A 22,918-nucleotide genomic window follows, 5' to 3' on the forward strand; every position below is an offset into this window, starting at 1 on the left:
ATTACGTGTAAAAAAGCGCGAATGTAAAAATGATTAGAAAAATTATTATTAATACTAAATATATGATAAAATTTTTTAATTTTTTTAATGGCTATTTTGTTAAAACATTTCGAGGAAAAATTTATAAAAATGTATTGTGAATATATATGTGTTAATTTATCTATAAGATATAAAATTTTAAAAAATATAAAAAGTATAATAATCTAAAAGAGAAAAGAATAAATTTATTTATTATTTACATATATATAAGTATATGCATATACATATGTGATGCTTTAATTTTAATACTAGATTTGAATGTATAGTTTTAAATATCTTGATTTTCGAATGTGTGGACTTGTTTGACTACAAAAGAAATAAATAAACTTTATAAGAGAGAATTGAATGTTTTTTTATTATAAGATTTTATACAGAGTGGATGAAGTGTAGAAATGTTGTGCGTACATTACAATATTACATGTAAATATGTGCATCGCGGAAATCGACATTAAATTCATCGTAATGTCCAGACATTATTAACCAGATCATGTTCCTGCTTGAACTACAGGTTCATTGTAATTCCGTGCAATCGAATCGAGCGAAGGCTAAATATGAATTAGCTGAGTCAGCAGTATTTCCGTTGCCAAATTCGCATTAGATGAATATGAATGTTCTTCGCGATCAAAATCATACATTGTCTATAAACTACGTGCTAAAATACGATATGTATAAAAATAATGGAATGCTATTTCGAGTAAAAAAAGATCACAATTATTCATGTATTTACAAATATTAGATTATCTGTGCCGCGTGCTTTACTAAAATGAATTTTTACGAGCTGCGGCTAATCTCTCGACACAATCGTACTCCTGACAAGACCATAATATACTGACTAACACGCCAAGTTGGGCGTCCTGTGTGTTAGCTTGCTTCCAATCGAGCAGCAACTGATAGATTACCTAGAAATGTATGATAAAAATTAACAAAAATGATTGTTATTAATTTCAAAGATTTATTTTGGAATATTGAATTTGACTCTCTTTTGAGTAATACTTAATTTTTCTTAATAATAATCGATTCATCCTCTTTTCTGAGATTACGAAAATCGCGAAAATCCATAATAAATTATTTGATTTTTAGAGAACGGTGTTAAATATTATATATTCACCTCATCGATACCCTTGTGCCTGTAATTTTCCTCGAATTGCTCGATCTGCCCGTCCGAATACGAGAGCCTCCTCGCGATGTCCCTCCATCCGTGTCCGACATGCGTTTTAATAACAAACATATCGTCAAATGCGAGCTCCTCTTTACACGTACTCAACTCTTCCACATTCTCCGGCATCGATCGGTACTTGGGCTTCGACCAGGAAGTTGCTTCTGGTTGTGCCGTGGATGCATTGTTACTCGCCGAATACTGATTTACATTGCATATATAGCTTGTCCGCGAGCCAATCTTCACTCCGTTCGAATTGACGATGTTATAATTTATGACGTTCGTGCCTTGCGCTAAAAATTATTTCAGATAATATTATTGAAAAAATAATCATATCATCTATATGTATAATTGGATAAACTTATAAGTAAATATTGAGATTAAGAAAATACTAACAATAAAAGATGCTTTTATAAAATCTCTTTATATAAATGTTTTTGTATTCATAAAATTCATTAAATATGTGCTATATTCATCGTTTTTGATAGTATAAAATCTTTCATAGTTATATGTAAGGATTATGTAATTGTAAAAAGATTCGCATTCTCTATGAATAATATATCATTAAGGCGCCTATGCATAATGAACTTTAACTTTTTGATATACATCAGTTTTCGATATTGAGGGAACAATATTTATTAATATAGACTCATATATTGTATTAATTATTCTATCATAAAAATTTAAAACAACAGTATAAAAACTGTACAATTTGGATCGAATCTTATACATCGTTGTTTAATAGATACAAATTTAAAAATAAGACGAATGGAATAATTTATTTGCGGTTTTCCTCAAAGCGCCAAAACATGGCAATCAAAAAAAAAATTATTTTATCTTTTTCATTTTTTTAATACTTTTGCAAACTTGTGACTTGGTATTCCCCGTTAAGTTTACAGAAATGAAATTAATAGATTATATATCATGATAACGCAAATATGTATCTTAGTCGTAAATATCTTTGTAACAGAAATGAAGTCAGATATTTTTATCTCATAAATTTTAACAAAATTGCAGTTTTTTGCGCAGTAATTTTGTTTTCTCCTATAATTTTTTTTTTCTTTCGAATTCATTAAATAAATATATATTCAATTTTTCTCTCCCAAAATGACTAGCGATTATCATTGTGTAATTTCTTTAATTGCATCATTTTTCCATTTGTGTAATAAAACTTATTTCCATTTACAAAGTTAAGTCTTGATCTAATCATAAAATACTGAAAAAGTCCTCCAAAGGTTTTTTAAGATATGCAAATATTATGTATGTATATTTATACAAATTTTTCCTTATTGCCCTGTCTTATAATTTTTCTAATCGTATTCTTTATATTCATATCACCTGTCCATTATAAAAAAAATAAACATTTATCTTCTAAGATATAATCTCTCTCGTTATCAGATCACCTGTAGCTTTGAAATAGCGCGCAATAGCACAAATAAAATGTTTGAAATAAAAATATGATAAAAATACAAATATTGTTTTTTAATTGTGGTGGGAATGACATATTTTAAGAATTATACCTCTTTTAATTTAAAGTTTTCAGTGTCCCTCACGAAAAATAATTTTGCAATCGTTTACTTAGCTTTTTGCTTTCATTTTATTAAGCCTCTTTTCATATAAGTAAAAATTTAAAATTAAATTATGCAAATAAATAATAAATTATATGAACTATAAACAATTGCATTGATATTTAAGTTATAGTGATTTGAGATATTCGATGAAAAATAATCTTTTGAGACCAACATGCTTTTAGCTTTTTATGTAGTTATTCTAACTTGTTATCTGATAATTTGTCATTCAAGTCTTATCACATAATTAACATATTTAGCGCATTCTTCTATCTTTCTAGAATAATATTCCTCTTATAACTTACAATATTTATTGTGTTTTGATTTCGTCTTCGTCCTTGGTCGTTTATACTCTTTCGACTCGCTCGTGGACTTTGTATCGCCGAGGTCTTCCGATTTCGTGCAAAAATCAGTGGGTGTCGTGGGTCTCGCGTCGTTCGGTACCGATTTCTGTTGTTGCATCGTAACGTCGTCATTGTGTTCCTTTTCCGGCGTGGTAGGTGCCGACTTAGACTGCGTTTTTCTCGAATCCTCGTCCGATGTCGGTGGAAGATTATGCGTGTAGCCTTCGATTCCGGTCCTCGGTGGATCTGGTTTCGCATCCGTCGTCAACATATCGTGAAATCGGCGCGGTAATTGAGACAAGATCCGCATTTTCTTAAGCGCTCGATATGCCTGATAAAGATGACGTCTCAACATTAGAATGTTTGAAAATATATTGCTGAGAATTCGTGATTTTACAATGTGTCTAATTCTTTAATGAAATTTCATCTATTTTTTTATTTTAAATATTTGGATAGTCTATTTTTTGATTATTGAGTAAAAAGAAGATCCATTACATTTACACATATACATTTTTTTATTTCAACATATGTCTGTAATCAGAAAAAAAGTGCGCGATTACGAGACACACAGTATAGATTGGCTTATATTAATACGCACGTGCTACACGCGATGTTATTCAAGTTTGCGACTAACGTCAAACCAGACACTCCTTTCATTGTTTTTCCTCGTTAGATATAGCTAATAAGCAATTTAGTAATTTTCTTAGAGACGTGCGTTTATTCAATTCGCGTTCCCGCATTAGCATAATAAAAGATATGATGATAAAACAGAAATGTCTATGAAAGCGTATAGAAATATGTATTTCTGTGAAATATACTTCACAAAAATATAGAGAATGCATATATTTTTGGAAGACAAAATTAATTTATTTTTTCCACATTTTTTCTTAATTTAATTTTATTCTAAATCTTTAATTTATTCTAAATCTTTAATTTATTCTAAATCTTTAATTCAATAATATTTCACTGTATCTCTTTATCAAGAAATTATAATAACGAAAATTGAAATAATATCTTTCAAAAATAAGTTCTCTATAATGTGTACATTGTCATGTATCATTGTCATAATTATATGCAGTCTGAAACGATCTATTTATACTTCATATTTCCGGCGTTATTATCAAATGCTTTATAATCATTCGCTTGCAGAGAATTCTTTGAAGATACGTCATTTTGCGAGCAAATTAGCAATATGAAAACTGAAGAGTATTATTACATACGTAAATACGTATATTATATATATTCTCTACAAAAATGATTTCATGTATCTGAGATGCAAATCTAGAAAATTATAAAAGTTATATAAAGAAAACATATATATTTGAATCTGCAAATATCGCAGAATTTTTACATTTTATCAAATTTAATTAATTTAACTGTCATTAGTATCTGTTCACAATATTTTTCAATATAAAATATTTATATATATTTATATATATTTATATATATAAATATTTATATATATTATCGAAATATATTACGAAACAAAAAAATATTTTAATTCTTGTAATGGAAACTCCAGCATGTTTCTCGTTCTTCTCACACTCCGCTAAAAAATCTATCTCGTGATTTGAATATTGAAAATTTCTATGTTTTGCATCTTGTTCAGTTTTATATTATCGATAAAAAAGAGCGATAAAATTCAAAGCATTACCACATTTTATATACGTAATCATCGTAACAAAGTTCATCGAGTCATCTAATTCTCCTCGCATTTCGCGATTGAAAAATTTGCAGGAAATTCCGAGATTTTTTGCTTTAATCGTGATAAAAGAGCCGAGATTACATTTTGACCTGCGGAATTTTTTCTGCATGCTTTGCCTCACAATTTCTAATCTAAGCGACTACTGCATCTAAAAATGTGAAGCATTCTGTATATTTGGTTCCATCTCTCATTTGCCTCTAACATGTTTATTAACATGACTTTGCTTTCTGCTCGTATGGACATGTTATCTCGTCAATTATACGCAGTGTCCTGACTAATTTCGGAACAAATCATTATATTTGATAAACATTCTCGATTTTGTTTTCAACTTTCGAAAAAATTCGAGATCGTAATTTTTTTTTATACAAAAAATGTAAAGCTATAATATGATGCTATAATAATTATTGTGATTGATATTTTCTTCTAATAATAAAAAGAAATAGTAATCTCATTGCTTGCTATTCAATTGCACAATCGATTTTAAAAGTAGAAGACTTTTTACCATTTTAAACTTGTCAATATGAATAATTACATTAAATTCATTAATTAATTTATATAAAAATTTAATTATTTTTTTATACTCATCTGTGTTAAAAATATTACGAAAGAGTATCGAACCAAGTGAAATTTTGCTACAGAAAAATAGTACTCAAATTTATAGAGAATACACCTCAGTTTTGATAATTGAATATTGAAAATCAACATGCTCAAAGCATCCTGTATTTATTTTCGTCGATTAAAACGTAAATCAAATCTGTTTTTTGCTTATTACGATACGTCATACAAACTGATTATTTCCTGGAATTATGTTATTTGCACTGATAATGCGAATCCGCATGTATATCTATTAAAGATGGTAATATATTTTCAACCATAAGTGTAAAAGTGCACACTATTGCATACATATTATCATATTATTTCATAGATTCAAATATCTTTTAGCTCTGATAAAATAACACTAATAAATAAATATGTTCACAATAAATTCCATTATAATTATACTTTTTATGTATTATAATCAAGAAAAAAGGAGAAAAACTGTATTTTTCAATCTTAATTTACTAATAAATTATAATATAGTTTACTTTATACTATCACACAATTATCTTTTATAAGTAGATAAATATACAGTGAGAAACAAAGAAGAAAAAGAGATGTTGATAACTTTTGACTCAACATATGACGATTTTTAATATCTTGTAAGAGATAAAATAGAAAAATTTTAATCACATATTTATTACATTCCACTATAATGCTATCATTTATATTGTTACATACATATATATCTGTTACATACAATATTTCTTGCCGTTATCTGCTCACAACTGTTGATTTACATGTATCTTTAGATAGGATAAAGATTTAATTAACTTTTTCGACAATAAACAGAAAAATGCGATACAATGATATACAATATTTTATTGAACAACAACAACAAAATATTTGATCTTTAATTCAGAAAAAGTTATTCCGATGAGCATTAGGAATTTAAAACTTTGTAGAAGCAATAAAGAAGCAAAAGTAATCTACGAGTATAATGACCTTTCTATTTCAAATAGAGTAAATGTGTGACTCATTAAATGCACAGTTAAACAACTCACAATCAGTCAAAGAACGATCACTGCTCTTTACGATGCATTTTCTGCAGCTGTAGAAATAACGATGCGGGTAATACTTTTCTGTCGATTTATGTAAAACGATATAAATCAAGAAAAAGAGAAAAAAGAAATTTCTATATAAAAGAGATTTCTACATAAAAAGAAATATATATATATATTTTTTTTTTTATATAAAAATATTTATATATAAAAGTGAACTGAAGAGAATATTTATAATTTTCTGCGAATATTATGTTATTTATATATTTTTTTCGAAAATTCCATACTGATTATATATTTAAAAACATTTTTACTTCATATCTCTTTTTTAAGTATTATATTTTTCAATGCATTTATTTAAATATATAATATTATATATAAATTTTTTAAAAATATATCTATGAGACATGAACATATTAAGACAAAATTTTCACAATTATCTAATAATCTTCTACTTTTTCATCCTTTATTTTGCAATGAACATACAGTGATAGAAACACATAGACATTTTATATATTTTATTTCACATTTAATCTTCAACGCAAAATGCCACACCTTTATCACGCGTTATGTTCTTAATTTGGCGTTGTGTCATTTGTGGTATAATATTTGCACGACATGCAGCACTACTGGATCAAAAGATAAGAATGTTTCTAAACGATAACACGCGTCCAATAAAATAATTAACCGATTAAAAATCCAGTATTGCGCATGAATATAGAATTTTTAATTTCTCAAAAATTTCGTTAAGGTACTTTTCTTAGTTCCTTTTTTTCTTGTTAGCTTGGGACAAAATTTATAAGGACATATTTATGTAAGATTATCGGTTTAAAATCTAAACATTCGATAACCAAAGTTATATTTTCTCGTATCTCCGGCGAATTTGATTGTATCTCGCGATTTTCAAATAAGTCAAACGTAAGCATTACACAACAGATTTCACGTAAATGATTTATGTACACGCCATCCATTAAGTTTTTGTAGCCCTGTTAAAGATGCATTCAATCCATAATCAGGTGCCCGTGAAAAATGTGCAAAATTGATTGTTCATCACGGAAAAACACAACATTATGAACCATGTAGACGTCTATATTTAGCACTTCTTCTAACGCTTAATCATTTGTCTTTAATGGAAAAATGATCGAATGATTAGCATAAAAATTATGAATTGTGAAGTGTGTTTTAGAGAAATTAATATAATATTTTTTAATGAGTTTGTGTGACAGTTAATTAAAATGCCGCCTGCACTATTAATTTATAACACTGTTTAAATAACACTAATAAAATACGTGCTAATGCGCTCTTTACTGAGGATATATATAGCGATGATTATTATATGAAGATAAGAGCGGATGTAACTGATTGCCCAGTGCCGTTGACATCGATAGATCAATTCATTGCGATCTATTAACATGGCATAAATAAGCAATTGTGATAGATATATAATAGAACGTTTAATAAAAAAATGTTTATTTAAAATCTTATTTAAAGAAATGTAATAATTTCAGACTATGAGCGTATAATTAAAAGATAATATAATAATATGCGACTGTTAGTCTAAATATTGTCATTATTTGCTTATCTAAATTTGTAAATTTTACAATATAAATAAGACTGTTAAATTAAAAATAATCCAATAAAAAATACATATACATATATGTATATGTATGATTGCAATTAGTTTGAAATTACAAAGTTTTAATTATAGTTATTTTGGAGAAAAAGAAGAGAGAAAAACAACATTTCATATTTATGATTCACAAAATAATGTTATATGAAAAAAAGCGAATGAAGAAGAGAAATAATTTATAATGGCATATCAGTGTTTTTGTAGCAATATACTTTTGCAGCATTGCTTCAGCAATTAAATGCTACGCAAATAATGCGAAAGCAAGAGTACAATAAATTTTATTCAATTTGTTAATAATTATATTCCATTATTTTGACTGACGACGCATTATGATTCATTGTATATTTTTTAACGGATAGTCTGAAAATAGACTGTTTTCTTTGTAAATTTATGCGGATTGTAACTATCGCGTCACCGGCGAGCACCTGCACATGTGTTTGCACGGTTCAGTGACAATCAACGTGTATCAACGTGTAACAAGATATATATACATATACGTATAACATATACAAGACGGCCTTGCCATGTGGGTTTTCCAGAGGCAAAACCAGTTCTTTGTTCCGCGTGGAGATGCTAATGAATTTGATGGCAAACGACAGACAGATGCAAAATGGTGAATAAAACTTCTGATAAGTTTGCCAATCAAATGGCAATAGTTTACAGTAGAATGTTTATAAAAAAAAATTTTAACAGCAGATTTTTGCATAAGGTAATCGTATATCATGTACATTATAATCATGTTTGTGTAATCTAGAGAGATTATCAGATGATTGATTGTCATAATTAGAAAAACATGAAGCTACATTCTATTTACAAATTATTTCAGGTATTCGACTAATTTATTATCTGATGTGACGACACACAACAGATGTGCTACTTTTCTTGACGAGTATCATAAGATCACATTTTCAATGATTTATATAGGTATATACATTAATTTCTAACAATTATAGATTTAAATCTGATTACTAGAAAAAATATCTATCCTCTCAGCCTTAATTTATTGTTTTTATATATAAATATTTATTTCTCCATCCAAAAAAAAGAAAGAAAGAAAAATATAGACGATAAGACCCTTTGTATTGCAAAATTCTTACTTCGAAAATCTACTCTTCTATAATTACTATTATTATAAATTTAATTTTTAATATAATAAGCATAATTTTAGCCTTATATATTATTATCTATATTTGAAAAGATTAAGTTTCGAAAAAACCAAATTTACAGTTATTGCAATTTTTACACTAAAGCGATAATAATATAGATAACTTTATCAAAAATAAAAAATAGATTTGTACAACATGTTTATAAATATATGTTTTTAATGATGAATTAATGATGCTTATAAATGTATCTTATTTCACAATCTTCGCTAAATGAATTGGAATACGGGTACTAAGAATTGGAAAAAGATTTTGATTTTTGAAAAGATGTTTACTTGCAAATGCGACTCAATAAATGCAAATTTACAATCATAATTAGCAAAAATTCTTTCTTTGGAATTGCTAATCGATGTCCATCAAGAATATCAAAAAAATTGACAAGCGAATCCAATCATAATGTGTAAATTTATTAGTGGCAAGCTTTAATGATTCGCAGAAGTTTTAAATACAATTGACAAAATGGATAAAAAAAAATTTATTGATGAACATTCGTTTCGAATCGTACACGACAATTCTTGCATAAATGTGAATCGTCTCGACGCGGGTATAGATTTTTAAAAGAATCTTTAAAAAAAATTATAAGTATTCTATATATTATCACTAACACCAAATTAATAATTTATGAGTTATAATGTATAATCATACTGTCGAATTTTATTGATAGAATATATTATCGACCATAAATTTTTATTATGCAACACAGAATTATGTCAGAACCGAAGAAACTTTAATTTAAAAACGTTACATTTTCGAGATATAAATATAAATTCAATCGCGTTTATAATAATATTTTAATATTAATAATAATTTTAATGCAATATATTAGCCCATTATTATATGTACTAGTAATATTAATATTATAACACAGCATGTGTATAAGTATAAACTTTACATTTTCTATGAAACTTGCAGATTATTGTCTTAGAAAACAAAAGACATATGGTATATTCAGTGTATATCAACCAAGCATAAATTCAGTGTATAATTACTTAACCAAGCATAATTTATGAAGCTTCTCTAAAAGTTCCTAGAACTCTCATTAATACGAATTATTGATAAAAAATTTGTTCAAATTTGTTAGACGATTAGATCATACAGAATATTGTAGATTTTTATCCCATTAGTTATTAATTTATTCGATTTCATTAGCTTTATTATGGAAGATAAATATCTCTCATAATTAAATCAATTAATCGGAGAACTCTAAGCTTAGTGTATATCTACAATTTTCAAAAATTGAAATCTTGTTCCTTATGAAGATTAGCTTCATCGAGAAATCAAGTGGTTACATTTAGCGAAAAATATGGTGAGAATATCTTCTCAGCATAATTTTTTTTCTTCTAAATTTTCTTCATAAATCTTCTCTGCTGTTTGCGAAAAAAGGCGCATTTCAAAACAGAAATCTTTATTACAAACAAATAAAACAAGATCTGAAGTTTTAATTAACTGAAGTTTTAATTATACCGACAATTATTCGATTACCTTACTTTAATAAATGATTAATCATCATTTTTCAATTTTTTCCTACGTTGTAATTAATATTATAAATTAAGAAATAATAAATTATGAAAAGTCATAATAACCATAATAATTAATAAAGACCAATAGACTATTTAACACTTTCTTTGTCTAGTTTTAATATTAACATAATTTGATGCTAGTATCATTCCACACGGAAATGAAACAATAGATAAATTATATATATATATATATATATATATATATATATATATATATGTAATGCAGTTATTTTTTGTTTATATTGACGTAACTTTAGAACGAATTAATTTGTCATTAATATAGTTAATTAATGTGTTTAACAAGGATAGATTGATATGCTAAGATAATAATAACTATACGAATAATAACTTATATGTAATATTATCATATATTTAGATTATTTTTTTTCATTTAATAGTTGTGTGATAAATCGAAGTTACTATAGAATTATTTATTTTTGTACAGCAGAAATTATTTCCCAAAATATCGAGACCAAACGAATGAGATCAGCTATATATCATAATTGATTTGCGTCGAACGTTATCGTTCACCATATCATGTTATCGTTTTTGTACTGCGTTTCAACGCGAAAATCAGCTGTGATACCAATGGAATTTCCATATCAAGATTTGACTTATCATTGCTTGTGTAATTACATGTAGAAAGCATTTACCGTATATTAGAAACAAGAAAAATTCTTCAAGATCAAAAATTCTTTCAGGTTTATTTGAAGTTACAAGAGTAAAAATCGCGTGAGAGTTGTGTGTGCTTGCGGTTGTAGCCAATTTGCGTCACAGGCGGTTCACGTACATCGTACATTATAATTTCAATGCCATTCACGAGTTTACGCACTTGATACGCAGATAACATAAATACAATAAGATAAAAAAAATTAACAAACATCCTAAAAAAATTTCGACTTTTCTAGGAAATCATGTTCCAAATATTCAATTGCATGTGTGTGTTCGATATTATTTTATACTGATAAGGAAAATGCGCGCACAAGATCTCCAGGGATCTCTCTGATGATCGCTCTCACCTTGTTGCCGAGGAAGGTTGAACGCTCAGGCAGATCGACGGACGTGATCATGGATATCGCTGTTGTTTGTACCTCGTATAACACTTCACGACACAACTCGATCCACGCATCAAGCGTCGATCGCAGTCGACTGACTGTCACTGACTCACTGACTGTCACTCACTGACACTGATGCTGTTTTACTCGCCGCGACGCGACCAAGCGCGACGAGCCACAAGAGCGGGAAAGACACATGACCGACCAGGGAAATGCACAGTTCAAATCTGAATGCTCATCCGGTATTTTTTTTTTTTTTTTTTTTTCAAAGCTCGATACGACTCATCTGGGTCTCTCCAGGCCTCGTCAAGTGCGCGGTAGTTTGAGTCTTAGCGACCTGAGATAAAATTTATTTTAGATATTTGAACATCATAATCAACCGTATTATATTCTAAATTGTAAATATTTCATAAGTAATTTTACTCGTCACTTTAGCTCTTTATGATTTGCTGTACGTTTACAATCTAATAAGTTACATATGATACATAAATGTTCGATATATATGCAACTGAATGTGAATTTTTGTCGAAAAATTTGTTAGTAATTAGGATTGAAATGTTTCTTGAAAAAGCTGGACAGAAGCCTACGTTATTATAATGTCAAACGAAGCATATGCACAACAATGCAACGTGAGAGAATTAATGCGAGAAGATGCGAACTCAGAAGTCTTTTTTCAAAAGTACACGTTATCAGAAGAGACCGCAGCGAGACTCGAATCCATCAGAGAAATGTTGAAGGATGATATCGCCCAGGCTAATCCGTTGTGGAAAGTTATAGCAGGAGAGGTTAGAATTGTACTTGATAAGATCAGAATGTTTCTTAGACACATGTATGCTTCTTATGAATTATATTGTAATTTAAGAGAGATTTGGAAATGTAATAAAATATTCAATTTTTAATATTTAATTTTTTAAATATTAAAATATTTAATTTTTAAATCAACTTTTTGTATAAAATTAAAGTAATGTATACTGTACATAATAAATGAAATAATACTTTAAATTAATAATTTTACATCCATTACCATTATCCATTTTAATAATTTTACATGCCATTATCCATTTTAATAATTTTACATGCTATATAATAATTATTTAATTTAGAATGAAGAAGAAGTATATTCAGAAAGTGAGACCAGCAATAATGATGATGAATCAAATCATAATGAATCACAGATGATGCATGATCAATTAGTTGTACCATCTACTCAATTTTATTTTACGCAAACTGAAAGAACATTTGTAGAAACATCTGATACATCTGCCGCATTGCCACAAAGATGTGATATTTTAGAGTCTGCTTGCGAGAGTTTAGAACGAAATAATGGTAGATTAGACTTTGTTCAATTAGAAAATCTGTCCAATGAAGATCTTATCCCAGTGGTGGATGAGATGGCAGGAAAATTAAGTCTGAAGGGTATTTACAATTTGTGTGCATCAATGAATAATATGACTATCGAACAGAAAATCAAATATCTCAATGTATTGTGCACACATTTGTTGCTGCCAAAGGTATCAAATAGCCTATTGAATATATTTATCTGTTCTTTCCTCATAAGTTAATTATTTTTCATATTATGGTCATAGATAATTGAACTTGAGGAGCCATCTCGTTTATTATCATCTGCAATTGTGGAATGCGTTAAAAACTTTCCTGATGAGATTCAGCAATTTATATTTGTTCCTCTTCTCAATGCTGAGTTAAAAGACACAATGCTGATCACCACTATCATAAACTCATTTGATCTGGAAAAGAAAGCAATTCTTTTAGAGTATGTTTCACAATTATATGTTTTTATACACATAATAGATGCATAATATAATTATTTAGAATTTTTAAGTCGAGATTAATACATTCTATTATTTGTTTTCTCAAATTCATATAATATATATATTTTCTAGTCATATTTTTTTAAAAAATACTGATATTAAATTTAAAAAATATTGAAAAATATTAATATTAAAAAAATAATATTAAATTTTATTGTACTATAATAAAATATTATTTCTATCCTATATGCATAAGTTTTTATATTATGCTCTAAAAGTCCACCTATTATTCAAATATCCAAACATGTTATTAAAATTAATAATTAAATTTATTTTTACGAATTTTATGATTTTTTTATGATTTATTTTGAAAGAATTATAAAATTAATTATTTTATGTAAACACATTATTTTATAAAAAAAAATTTTTAACTATGACATAATTTCTATGAAATAATAATTTATATTAAAAAAAAATAATGAATTATTTTTACTTGTTTTTACAGAGAATTTCTTGCATATGTCAAGGAGCTAAAGTCATGGCACATATCTATATTACAAAACTTCTTATCCGTAAGACTGGACCACAATATGACCGACAAAATTACAAAACTATTCTCGGGAAAGGCGCTTTATTATTCTAAAGATAAAACTTTTGGAAAACTTATTTTATCATTTTTAAAACTGAATACAGCTCTGTCACAAGAGCAGAAAAATCTAATGGTCGAAGTCGTTGCCGTCAATGAAACGTTATTCAAAAGACCCATGGAAAATATCTTAAAGAATATGTAGAGTATTAAGTAACATTTTAAAAAATTGATTGCTATTAAGTTTTCTCTAAATTTTCTTTAGAGAACTAAAGGTTTTTTTTTTCTTATTCAAAATCCAACTTTTATAGTTTTTAAATGTGTTTTTATATTTATATATTCGGTATTAATAAGAATAAATGAATCGACAGAAGAAGCTTTAATTATTAAAATAATATATTTTATCAAACCAAATTTATAATTTGGAAATAAATATACTATATGTATTAATGTACCATATACGATAAATGACTATTAGTTCTGACGTTTCGTTTGCACTTATGGCGAGATGCGCGCGAGATCGGTGATTCCATGCGCTGATCAGCTGATTGGAGATTTCATTCGAAAATTCGAGTTATAGTTAACATTGCTCTGTTCCAATGCGATACATAATTCTCTCATAAAGTGCCTGTCGACAATTATTATTGATAGAGGCAGATCGCCTAAATTGTCGTACAAAAATGACAGAGGAATTATCTGGTATAACTATAGTGATATTTATAGCAGCGGGCGTCTTGACAATATTATTGCTATTTATTTTCGCGAAACGGCAAATCATGAGATTTGCTCTGAGATCTCGTCGAGGACCTCACATCCCCATAGGACACGATGCGAAAAAAGTGCGTTCCATAAAATTTGATGTACTATTTCGAGGTTAACCTGCTATTAAATATCACTGTATTATTATTCTACAATATACATTTAATAAATGTTTTAGTCCTTAAAAAAGGAAATAGAGAGGAGGATTGAAGTGATACCTAAGATTCAATATGAACCACAACTTATCAGTGATCCTAGGTATATTTTGACACCAGGGGGTCAAGCTCCACCACATTATTATAGATTAAAAGCAGTTGACGATGTTAAAACCTTAGGTAAGTTATCATTGCATTATTGTGTTAATGTTATTTCATATCATGTGTTTTTGCAGAGGCAGAGATTACAAAATATGACAATTGTTTGAAGAGACATCCCTCAGAGAATCTAAGAGCATACTTGCTCACTACACTTGCTACTCCGTTGAATGGAAGCGGTCAACGTTTAATACACCAGTTCTGTGATTTGTATGAACATGCAAGACACGATCCCACCGAATTCGGTGATGAGGAGTATCAAGTGTACACTCGTTTATTTCTAAAATTAATGGACGCGTAAGTACAATTCAGAATGTTTATTTATTGTTTGTCTTTACAACAAAAATTTCTGAACAATTAAATATATCTTAAACAATAGTGAAAAGAAAATATAATTTTAAATATTATTCAAAGTATTTATATTCAAATTATTTAGGGCGCGTTTATTGAAATCATATCCAAGCAGTAGAAAATCTAGTCCTAGTCGTACTCCAATCAAGAAGAACGTGGAAACAAAGAGAAATATTTTAGAACCGCGAATGCGTCCACCAGAAGAACAGATTCTAACTGGCTCGAGACCTAATACTTTAACAGTAATGACATTAGACAATAGCGAAACGTCCGTGTAGCATTATGAATGTCGTCACATACAACATATGTGACGAGGAAATTATAGATAGATATTGAAATAATTTGTACAAAACTCTCTCTACCATGTGCAAATGAAACGCGTCCAATTTAATTAGGGAAATTATTAAAATGCATTTTTATTTTAAGTAAGACATCTAAAATTTTCACATTCTGTTAAAGATGAGTATTAGTCAAATAATATATTTTAGACAACGAACGCTTTTTTCCTGATTTGTTTACTATTTTTATGTATATAAATTTATACAGTCAGTGTTATATAAAATAAAGATTTCAAATTTTTTTCTATAGACATTTATAAAATTGATATTTTGACAGGTACTGTATATAAAAACAGTATAGAAGTAGTCAAATTAGAAAATTATTAACAAATTAAAATTCTTCAAAGTATTTATCTTATTATATCTAATTTTCACGATAATAGAATATTCTAGGTAGTCATTAATTGTGATTACTAAATTATCTCCATTGATTTCAATATTAAAATTTACAAAACATTAAAATTTATATACATATAATACACAAATTTACATATCCTTAAATAAGATTCAAGAAAATGTTTAATATAATTAAACTATAAAAAGTTGTCTTTTCCTTTGGATATTTATATACTTTTAGCAATGCTGAATTAGCATATCTTCCTACATGTTACTGTTTAATGTAAAAATGTTTAACAAACTAACAAATTGAATATTAACTATGATGTAAAAAGAAATCTAAGTGTATGTATTTATCTATTGAAATTTATCGTAATTATTTCATTAGCAGTAAAGTATAGATTATTTAAATAAAATTGTCACGAATATATAGATTATTTATGTATAGGATCTATTATTAATGAAAAGGCTGAATAATATAAATAAGTAAATCAATTCAATATAAAATCTTCCTTTTTTTATATAAAAATATTTTATGTAAATACATTTTTTAATTATATGTGGGAATATAAGTTTTGACTGACAAGTAATTTGTCCACTGTAAATTATAGTCTTCTTCATGCCTTAATAAAATTAATGCGCTTTGAAACGCAGATATATACACATCAGGTACAGAACTGGTCCTCATGTGATTTAGCCATTTCATAATCTAAACAAATTATCAATATAATTTATACATATATATCACATATTATTGTATTGTTATTATTGTTATTATTGTATGTATTATACGTGTATTGTCCATTTCACATACGACGAAAAGTTTCGATACTCGTAATATGTAAATATAATGTTTTTTAGCTGATAAATATATAATACAATATTAAGAATCTTTTCTAATTTAAATGTAAAATATTTACACATACCTGACAAGATATCGATTTCCACATTTGCCGGTCAATAAGCACAGAAATGGCCTGTGGAAACAATCTTATCCTCTCATCTTGCAAACTAATTAATAATTCTTTTTTTGGCAACAGGCAATCCATGCCAGATAAACAGATAATCGAGACGAATAAAATGTCACAGAAAAAGATTATATTGTTTTTATCATGTGATTTTTCCACTACAAGTGCATCAATGTGACTCATAAAACTTAAAATCCAATCTTTTTGGGATTCAAGATCACAGGATTTCAATAATCTTAAGTTAGTTTGCACTCTTTGTATATTTTCTAAGAAATATTTTTGCATCCTGTGAAAAGAAAAAAAATTGTTTTTATCGGGCAATCCCTGACTGAAAACTAAATTTCTTATGATCATTATAATTGTTAATATTTACTCAGAATTAGATGCAGCCGTATTGATAGGTTCATTTAGCCAAGTGATTGGTGAGTTGAATAGAGTTATAGAATTGAATTCTCTGAATGCTACTTCAGTTCTAACAGTGATGGCATTCTTCAGTTTTTTTGGCGTTACTTCAAACCAGATGCTAGGTGATGTCATTCTTTCGATATCTTTGTCCAATAATTCCATTACGGCTGTAAGATAGTTCTCGAAATATTTAGATGTTAAATCGACTTTCTTTAATATCTCTTCCAACATACTGGTCAGCAGTGTGCGATTTCCTATAAGTATCACGTTGCTTTTCAAAGCAGTGGCGTACGAAGAGACAACGCGATTGAACAAATTGACCGATCTTTCGTCATTGAATGAGATTTTTTCAATGATATACTCGAGAGAAGTCTCGAGAAATTGTCTCAAGGAATTGGGCTGAATGGCTTGACACAGCTCGTCGAGATTCGAATAAAGCACTAAATGTTTCTCATTTAGCAACAATCGACCAGCTTCTGATGCAGATGTGTACATCGATAAAAAATCCTCTATGAGCAATTTCGCCGATACAGAGATTTGACAATGACGACTCGCGATGGACAGACTGTACTCTTTAGCTTCCTCCGATATCTGCATGGTTTCATTCAAGAAATTCCATTTTATGTTCGGTAATGGTTTTTTGTACTTATGAGCAAATATGCGCAAACATTCCACCATAATTTTCTGACTGCTTGGATCCGCTTTATTACTTCGCCTTAGATATTCACCAATAGCCCTTATCACGCTTCTTTCCGGCAAATACTTGTAATTGTATGGTTCTCCTTGTGGCCAAGAGTATATTCGCGACCTGAAGCCGCTCAATTCGTTCTCGATGTAAAAAATTAAAAGATCCCCGGCTGCTGATAAAATGTTTCTGTTCACCTTTTTTAACATCTGAATCCAACAAGTACCCGGTATATATGACAACACATCCTCGGGCTTGTCAATTTCATCAGTCGTCTTTTCGGGATAAGCGCGAGATACTACGAGATCTGCTCGAAAATCCGAGGGCAAAGCGCTTAAAGGAATTCGTTCCAAATGGTAAGATCTCAATGCTTTGAACGCCGCTTCCGCGATCCTCGTGTCTTCGCAAATTGCGTAATTCCATAAATGTGTTACGATATCAACGATGAATGCATCGTAGTCATCGCTCGCGCGAAATGGATACGAAGGAATGTCCGCAAAAAGCTCGCAAAGACTCTCCAGAACTATAGTACGTTTTTCTTTGCGCATCTTTGGCGCTAATACTTTCCAAGTGGAGTAGATGCCTGTCAAATAAAATCGTAATCTGTATAAAATCTTGAAAAATTTGATAGTTTATAAAGAATTATACAACATATGAAAAAAGAAGTAATAAAAGTATAATGCAATATAAAAAAGGAGCAATGTCTAAAAATATAATGCACCTATCACCGCAGATTTGCACAGGGCAGAAATGCTGTTGAGTGCGAGTGCACTAGCAGCACTGCCATTCAAATCGACGCATCGGTTCAGGATCTGCGATAGCAACGGTACAAGTTCTTCGCCGTGCTCGGGTCGATTCTCGCAAATGTATTTAATCGCCTGAGCGCAAGTCACATCCGAATGCCAACTGCGATCAGTCTCCATAGTATCCATCAGAGCAGCGGATATAAAGCGGTAGCAGCGCGGTTCCTTCTCTAACGCCTTTGTATAAAGCTGGATTGCGAAGTATTTTAACGGTTTGCCGCTGTTCAACATCGTGTTCAATGTGTGCATGATAATTGGCAAATTCTCCTTGGACATAGCGCACTCGGGAATGGCTAGCAACAGATGCTTCAAGGTATAACTGTCGTGAGACTTAGTTAATTTATGCAACAACAGAGATAGAACGTGTGACGCGAAAGAGTTGATTTCCCGCGCTATTTGTACGAGAATATCGCAGGTTTTTTGTACAATGCCAGGTTCGTTGCTATAAAGAAAGATTCCACACAAGATAAGCTTGCACATGTATCTTAGATCGATCGGTGCGAGTGATAAGTTTTCCAACCACGATAGGATGTCATTTTCCAAGGAATACAGACTGCGAATGAGTTCTATATAAAATTGAATGTATCTATTGCTATGACTGAACATGAGTAGCGTTTTGTTTGAGATATTATCATTGTCTGTTTGTGTTTGTGACATGATTCTGATTAATAACTCTTTTGCTACCGCTAACGCATCAGAACATAATAGTGAAGGATAAGCCAGCCACTTTAATAAGGATGCAGCTAATGCATTTAATAATATGATGTTACACGGCATCTTGTCCATGATGACTGTACCTAAAATCGATCAAAATTAAAACTCGTGAAATTTTAAGTTTTTTAAAGAGATAATTTTATATTATTATTATAATATATTATTATTTTTATATTAATATTTATATATGTCGTCTTAATTAAAAATACTTACATATTTGAAGAGCGCTGAATAAATAAGCTGCAGGGCATACCAAGATTATTTCTGCCATCATAGGTATTGTGATATTTCCTATATAATCATTAGACTGTTTGATCAGATCCAATATTGTACAAAAATTTTGCATTGGTTCATATCCATATTCCAAAAGCTGTATTGTCAAGGACGCGATTAAAGGTATTAAAGCTGTACAATACTCTTTGTCTCCTTTCAACAACGTTACTTCTGCAAACTCAAGTACTCGACAATTCGCATCGACGCAGGTATCTATCCGATTTGTACACAACCAGAATAAAATTTCTGCTTGTAAATCCAAAGTGTTACTAGATTTAATTAGAAGTTGCCATGCCTCATGTTTGCAGCTCTCGCATAAATCCATGGAGGGATTGCACAATATGTACATGAATACAGGTCGTAATAACGTTAAGCTTTGTTCCATAGCACTGAAATATAAATAAATTTAAATGTATGTATAAAACTTACTTTTCTCAGGAAATATAATGGACAAACATTCCATATTTTTTATTTATTGTTTCCAGCTATTGTATTTTTCTGAGTCTTTAATGAACACTCTTTTAGCTTAATTATAAAATATAAAAAAACATACTGTTTATCATAATGATGCATGATGAGTTTCATTTGATTCAACACAGATCTCCAGCTGAGTTTTTCCTGATTCAAGATTGTAATAAATGGATGCTGTGTAGGCACTTGAAGAGTATATTCGTTATGTTCATCCCGTATTTTCCAATCCAATATCAATAGTTGACTCACAGCTATAGTAATTGCTTGATAATTTCTGCAAATTTCAATCATAATGAATGTAATGATAATGATATGATTTGAAGTAAATATCCATAAATATATATGTAATTAATAATTGCTTTGTTTAACATGTACATACATACTTTGAGGAAGACAGGCATGCCATGAAGCTTGCTAATGCAGATCTGACATCCCATAATCCGGTTTCAACAAGCACAATCAATGCTTGGCATGCAGATGTACTGACTATAAAATCATTGCTGTTGCATTTAGATGAGAGCAATTTAAATTCTGCTATCTGCAAAAGAGAAATATAATAGAAAAATATATATAAATAAAATAAATAAGTCATCATACAACTAATCGTACATAACTATCATAAATCAAAATTTGTATTACACATAATTATTAAAATTATTTACTTTGGAAATATCCTTTTCTTCTGTCTCTAATTTTTTCTTGATCGCATCAATCAATTTGGATATCGCCTGTTGAAAAATTGAACATAGTTGTACTAAATACAAATATATATAATCAATATTGAATATCATTGATATATTTACATGTGATACCAAAGTAGGATTTTGTGTTTTTAACTTATAATCAATTTCATCCATGACGTACGTGTGTATGTATTTTAGATTAAATTATCTTCTATACAACTTTTATTCTTAATAATTTTCTGGAAAATTTTCTTAAAAAGAATAAACTCATATAAAGATACATGTGAGCTCATAAAATACAGGATCACCATATGTTAATTAAAAAATATCAGGTCTGTCTCTCTCTTCATGTCTTTTTTTTTTAAATATTTAATGTGCCTTCAACCAGTTTAATCCAATTATGATTATTTAGGCACTCTCTCTTCATGTCAATAATAAACATAACCTAACTTAATCGGCGCAAAAACTGCTGATTCCCTCCGTCTTGTGATAATATTGAGTCTAAAAATAATAGCCAATCACATTCGAGTGCTACTGAGAAATTGCGCAGACTGTTACTGCGCATTACAACCATTCGCATGCGCAATAGCAACGATATAAATAGTTATAGTATAATTATATAAATAGTTTTACTCTAATTATGTATTATAAAACAATATATCTTCATAAATTTTAATATCGGTGAATGATTTCAATGTCAACCATCGCATCTACGTCTGCAAATTTATCTTCATTCTTCGAATATAGCGGTAAGTTTTGTTTATACTTACTTTAATGTAAAGTAAATCGTTAAAAAATTGTAAAAATATTCAAGTAATTACTTAAAAAGAACCAAATTTCAGCGCACTTCTAATTTCTCCCTCTCTTCTCTCTTCCTTCATTATTTTAATTATTTTAATATTTCTACTAGATATACATCTAACATTAAAATTTTAATAGAAAAATTTATTAAATAATACGTGTATATTTTTATATCTTTTATCTTTTATAGTCTTAGGTTTTTTTCAGATATATATACATATTTTTGACATCTTTTCTTTAGATATATATAATTTGACATATTAAAATTTTAATAGAACAACTTATTAAATAAATATCTTTTTATCTTTTACTGTATCTTAGATTTTTTTAAACTTTTTCTCGAATGGGGAAAATGGAATAAGTTTGAATTACAAAGTGGAAAATAAAGATAGAAGAGAGTCTTGAGATTTTTCAATATATTTATTTGTATGGACAAGTGTCGGAGCATAGTGCACAATATATTTAATATATAGTAGTCTGAGGAAGGGGGGATCAGAGTACATTCTGGAGTTTGAACACAATATCTTACAATTTAACGACAAGATGCCTGCATGGTTTTTTTTTCTTTCGTATCTGCTTCTGTACGTTATGTTTTTACTCGTATATTCATATATACTCGAAATGTATAATATATAAAGCGTAACGAGTCACTATTTTTATCATTCTAAAAAAAGGAGACGAGAATAAGGGTCCTTGTTTATTATGTTATGTCTCAATTCTCATCGTTAACCATTCGTTCTTATACATGTCTCTCATTCTTCTTTTACACACGCATATACATACATATACACACTTACACACACACATACATACATGCTTGCGTTTGTTCGCTCTCTTTCTCTCTTGTACAATCTATCTCTCCTTCTCTCTTCTCTTCCTCTTTT

At 28.9% G+C, this 22,918-nt stretch overlaps 4 protein-coding genes across 6 annotated transcripts; 2 read left to right on the forward strand and 2 right to left on the reverse strand.

Annotated features, from left to right (window-relative positions):
• Window positions 1-363: 363 nt before the first annotated feature.
• On the reverse strand, window positions 364-11,951 carry LOC105257646. The gene is made up of 4 exons (XM_011268411.3): window positions 11,743-11,951; window positions 3,069-3,438; window positions 1,148-1,488; window positions 364-938 (listed from the first exon to the last, which is right to left on the reverse strand). Exons 1-4 carry the CDS (start codon window positions 11,791-11,793, stop codon window positions 798-800), a joined length of 903 nt encoding a protein of 300 aa, XP_011266713.1. The 5' UTR covers window positions 11,794-11,951; the 3' UTR covers window positions 364-797.
• Window positions 11,832-14,777, forward strand: LOC105257647. Of its 2 annotated transcripts, XM_025410035.1 has the most exons (6): window positions 11,832-12,020; window positions 12,350-12,563; window positions 12,882-13,289; window positions 13,365-13,549; window positions 14,053-14,334; window positions 14,612-14,777. In XM_025410035.1, the coding sequence occupies exons 1-6, from the start codon at window positions 12,010-12,012 to the stop codon at window positions 14,658-14,660; spliced, it is 1,149 nt and encodes a 382-aa protein (XP_025265820.1). In that variant the 5' UTR covers window positions 11,832-12,009; the 3' UTR covers window positions 14,661-14,777. The 2 variants fall into 2 exon arrangements, with proteins under 2 accessions (XP_025265820.1, XP_011266714.1); XM_011268412.3 differs by lacking the exon at window positions 14,612-14,777 and having other exon boundaries at window positions 14,053-14,359.
• Window positions 14,768-16,058, forward strand: LOC105257648 (uncharacterized protein C1orf43 homolog). Its single transcript, XM_011268414.3, has 4 exons — window positions 14,768-14,972; window positions 15,071-15,227; window positions 15,284-15,503; window positions 15,643-16,058. Exons 1-4 carry the CDS (start codon window positions 14,814-14,816, stop codon window positions 15,833-15,835), a joined length of 729 nt encoding a protein of 242 aa, XP_011266716.1. The 5' UTR covers window positions 14,768-14,813; the 3' UTR covers window positions 15,836-16,058.
• Window positions 16,059-16,749: 691 nt separating this feature from the next.
• On the reverse strand, window positions 16,750-21,714 carry LOC105257650 (focadhesin). 2 transcript variants are annotated; one of them, XM_011268415.3, is made up of 9 exons: window positions 21,354-21,714; window positions 21,213-21,278; window positions 20,934-21,088; window positions 20,633-20,824; window positions 20,020-20,468; window positions 19,011-19,889; window positions 17,573-18,872; window positions 17,158-17,485; window positions 16,750-16,940 (listed from the first exon to the last, which is right to left on the reverse strand). In XM_011268415.3, the coding sequence occupies exons 1-9, from the start codon at window positions 21,405-21,407 to the stop codon at window positions 16,782-16,784; spliced, it is 3,582 nt and encodes a 1,193-aa protein (XP_011266717.1). In that variant the 5' UTR covers window positions 21,408-21,714; the 3' UTR covers window positions 16,750-16,781. The 2 variants fall into 2 exon arrangements, with proteins under 2 accessions (XP_011266717.1, XP_025265866.1); XM_025410081.1 differs by lacking the exons at window positions 21,213-21,278; window positions 21,354-21,714 and having other exon boundaries at window positions 20,930-21,050.
• Window positions 21,715-22,918: the final 1,204 nt, after the last annotated feature.

This window comes from Camponotus floridanus, unplaced genomic scaffold (genome assembly GCF_003227725.1).
Source record: "Camponotus floridanus strain SB8 unplaced genomic scaffold, Cflo_v7.5 scaffold3, whole genome shotgun sequence".
NCBI classification, from domain to species: domain Eukaryota; kingdom Metazoa; phylum Arthropoda; class Insecta; order Hymenoptera; family Formicidae; genus Camponotus; species Camponotus floridanus.

Bases quoted from the DNA above. Each gene is read 5' to 3' on its own strand.
- LOC105257647 (XM_025410035.1), top strand. The intron at 13,550-14,052 runs GTATGTTTCACA...TTGTTTTTACAG, and splicing joins AAGAAAGCAATTCTTTTAGA to AGAATTTCTTGCATATGTCA. The intron at 14,335-14,611 runs GTAGAGTATTAA...AATGACTATTAG, and splicing joins GAAAATATCTTAAAGAATAT to TTCTGACGTTTCGTTTGCAC.
- LOC105257650 (XM_011268415.3), bottom strand. From the start codon at position 21,407: ATGGATGAAATTGATTATAAGTTAAAAACACAAAATCCTACTTTGGTA. The intron at 21,279-21,353 runs GTAAATATATCA...ATTTTTCAACAG, and splicing joins ATCCTACTTTGGTATCACAT to GCGATATCCAAATTGATTGA. The intron at 18,873-19,010 runs GTGCATTATATT...TTTATTTGACAG, and splicing joins GTGCAAATCTGCGGTGATAG to GCATCTACTCCACTTGGAAA.
- LOC105257646 (XM_011268411.3), bottom strand. From the start codon at position 11,793: ATGATCACGTCCGTCGATCTGCCTGAGCGTTCAACCTTCCTCGGCAAC. The intron at 3,439-11,742 runs GTGAGAGCGATC...CATCTTTATCAG, and splicing joins CAACCTTCCTCGGCAACAAG to GCATATCGAGCGCTTAAGAA. The intron at 1,489-3,068 runs GTAAGTTATAAG...AATAATTTTTAG, and splicing joins ATCAAAACACAATAAATATT to CGCAAGGCACGAACGTCATA.
- LOC105257648 (XM_011268414.3), top strand. From the start codon at position 14,814: ATGACAGAGGAATTATCTGGTATAACTATAGTGATATTTATAGCAGCG. The intron at 14,973-15,070 runs GTGCGTTCCATA...TAAATGTTTTAG, and splicing joins TAGGACACGATGCGAAAAAA to TCCTTAAAAAAGGAAATAGA. The intron at 15,228-15,283 runs GTAAGTTATCAT...GTGTTTTTGCAG, and splicing joins TGACGATGTTAAAACCTTAG to AGGCAGAGATTACAAAATAT.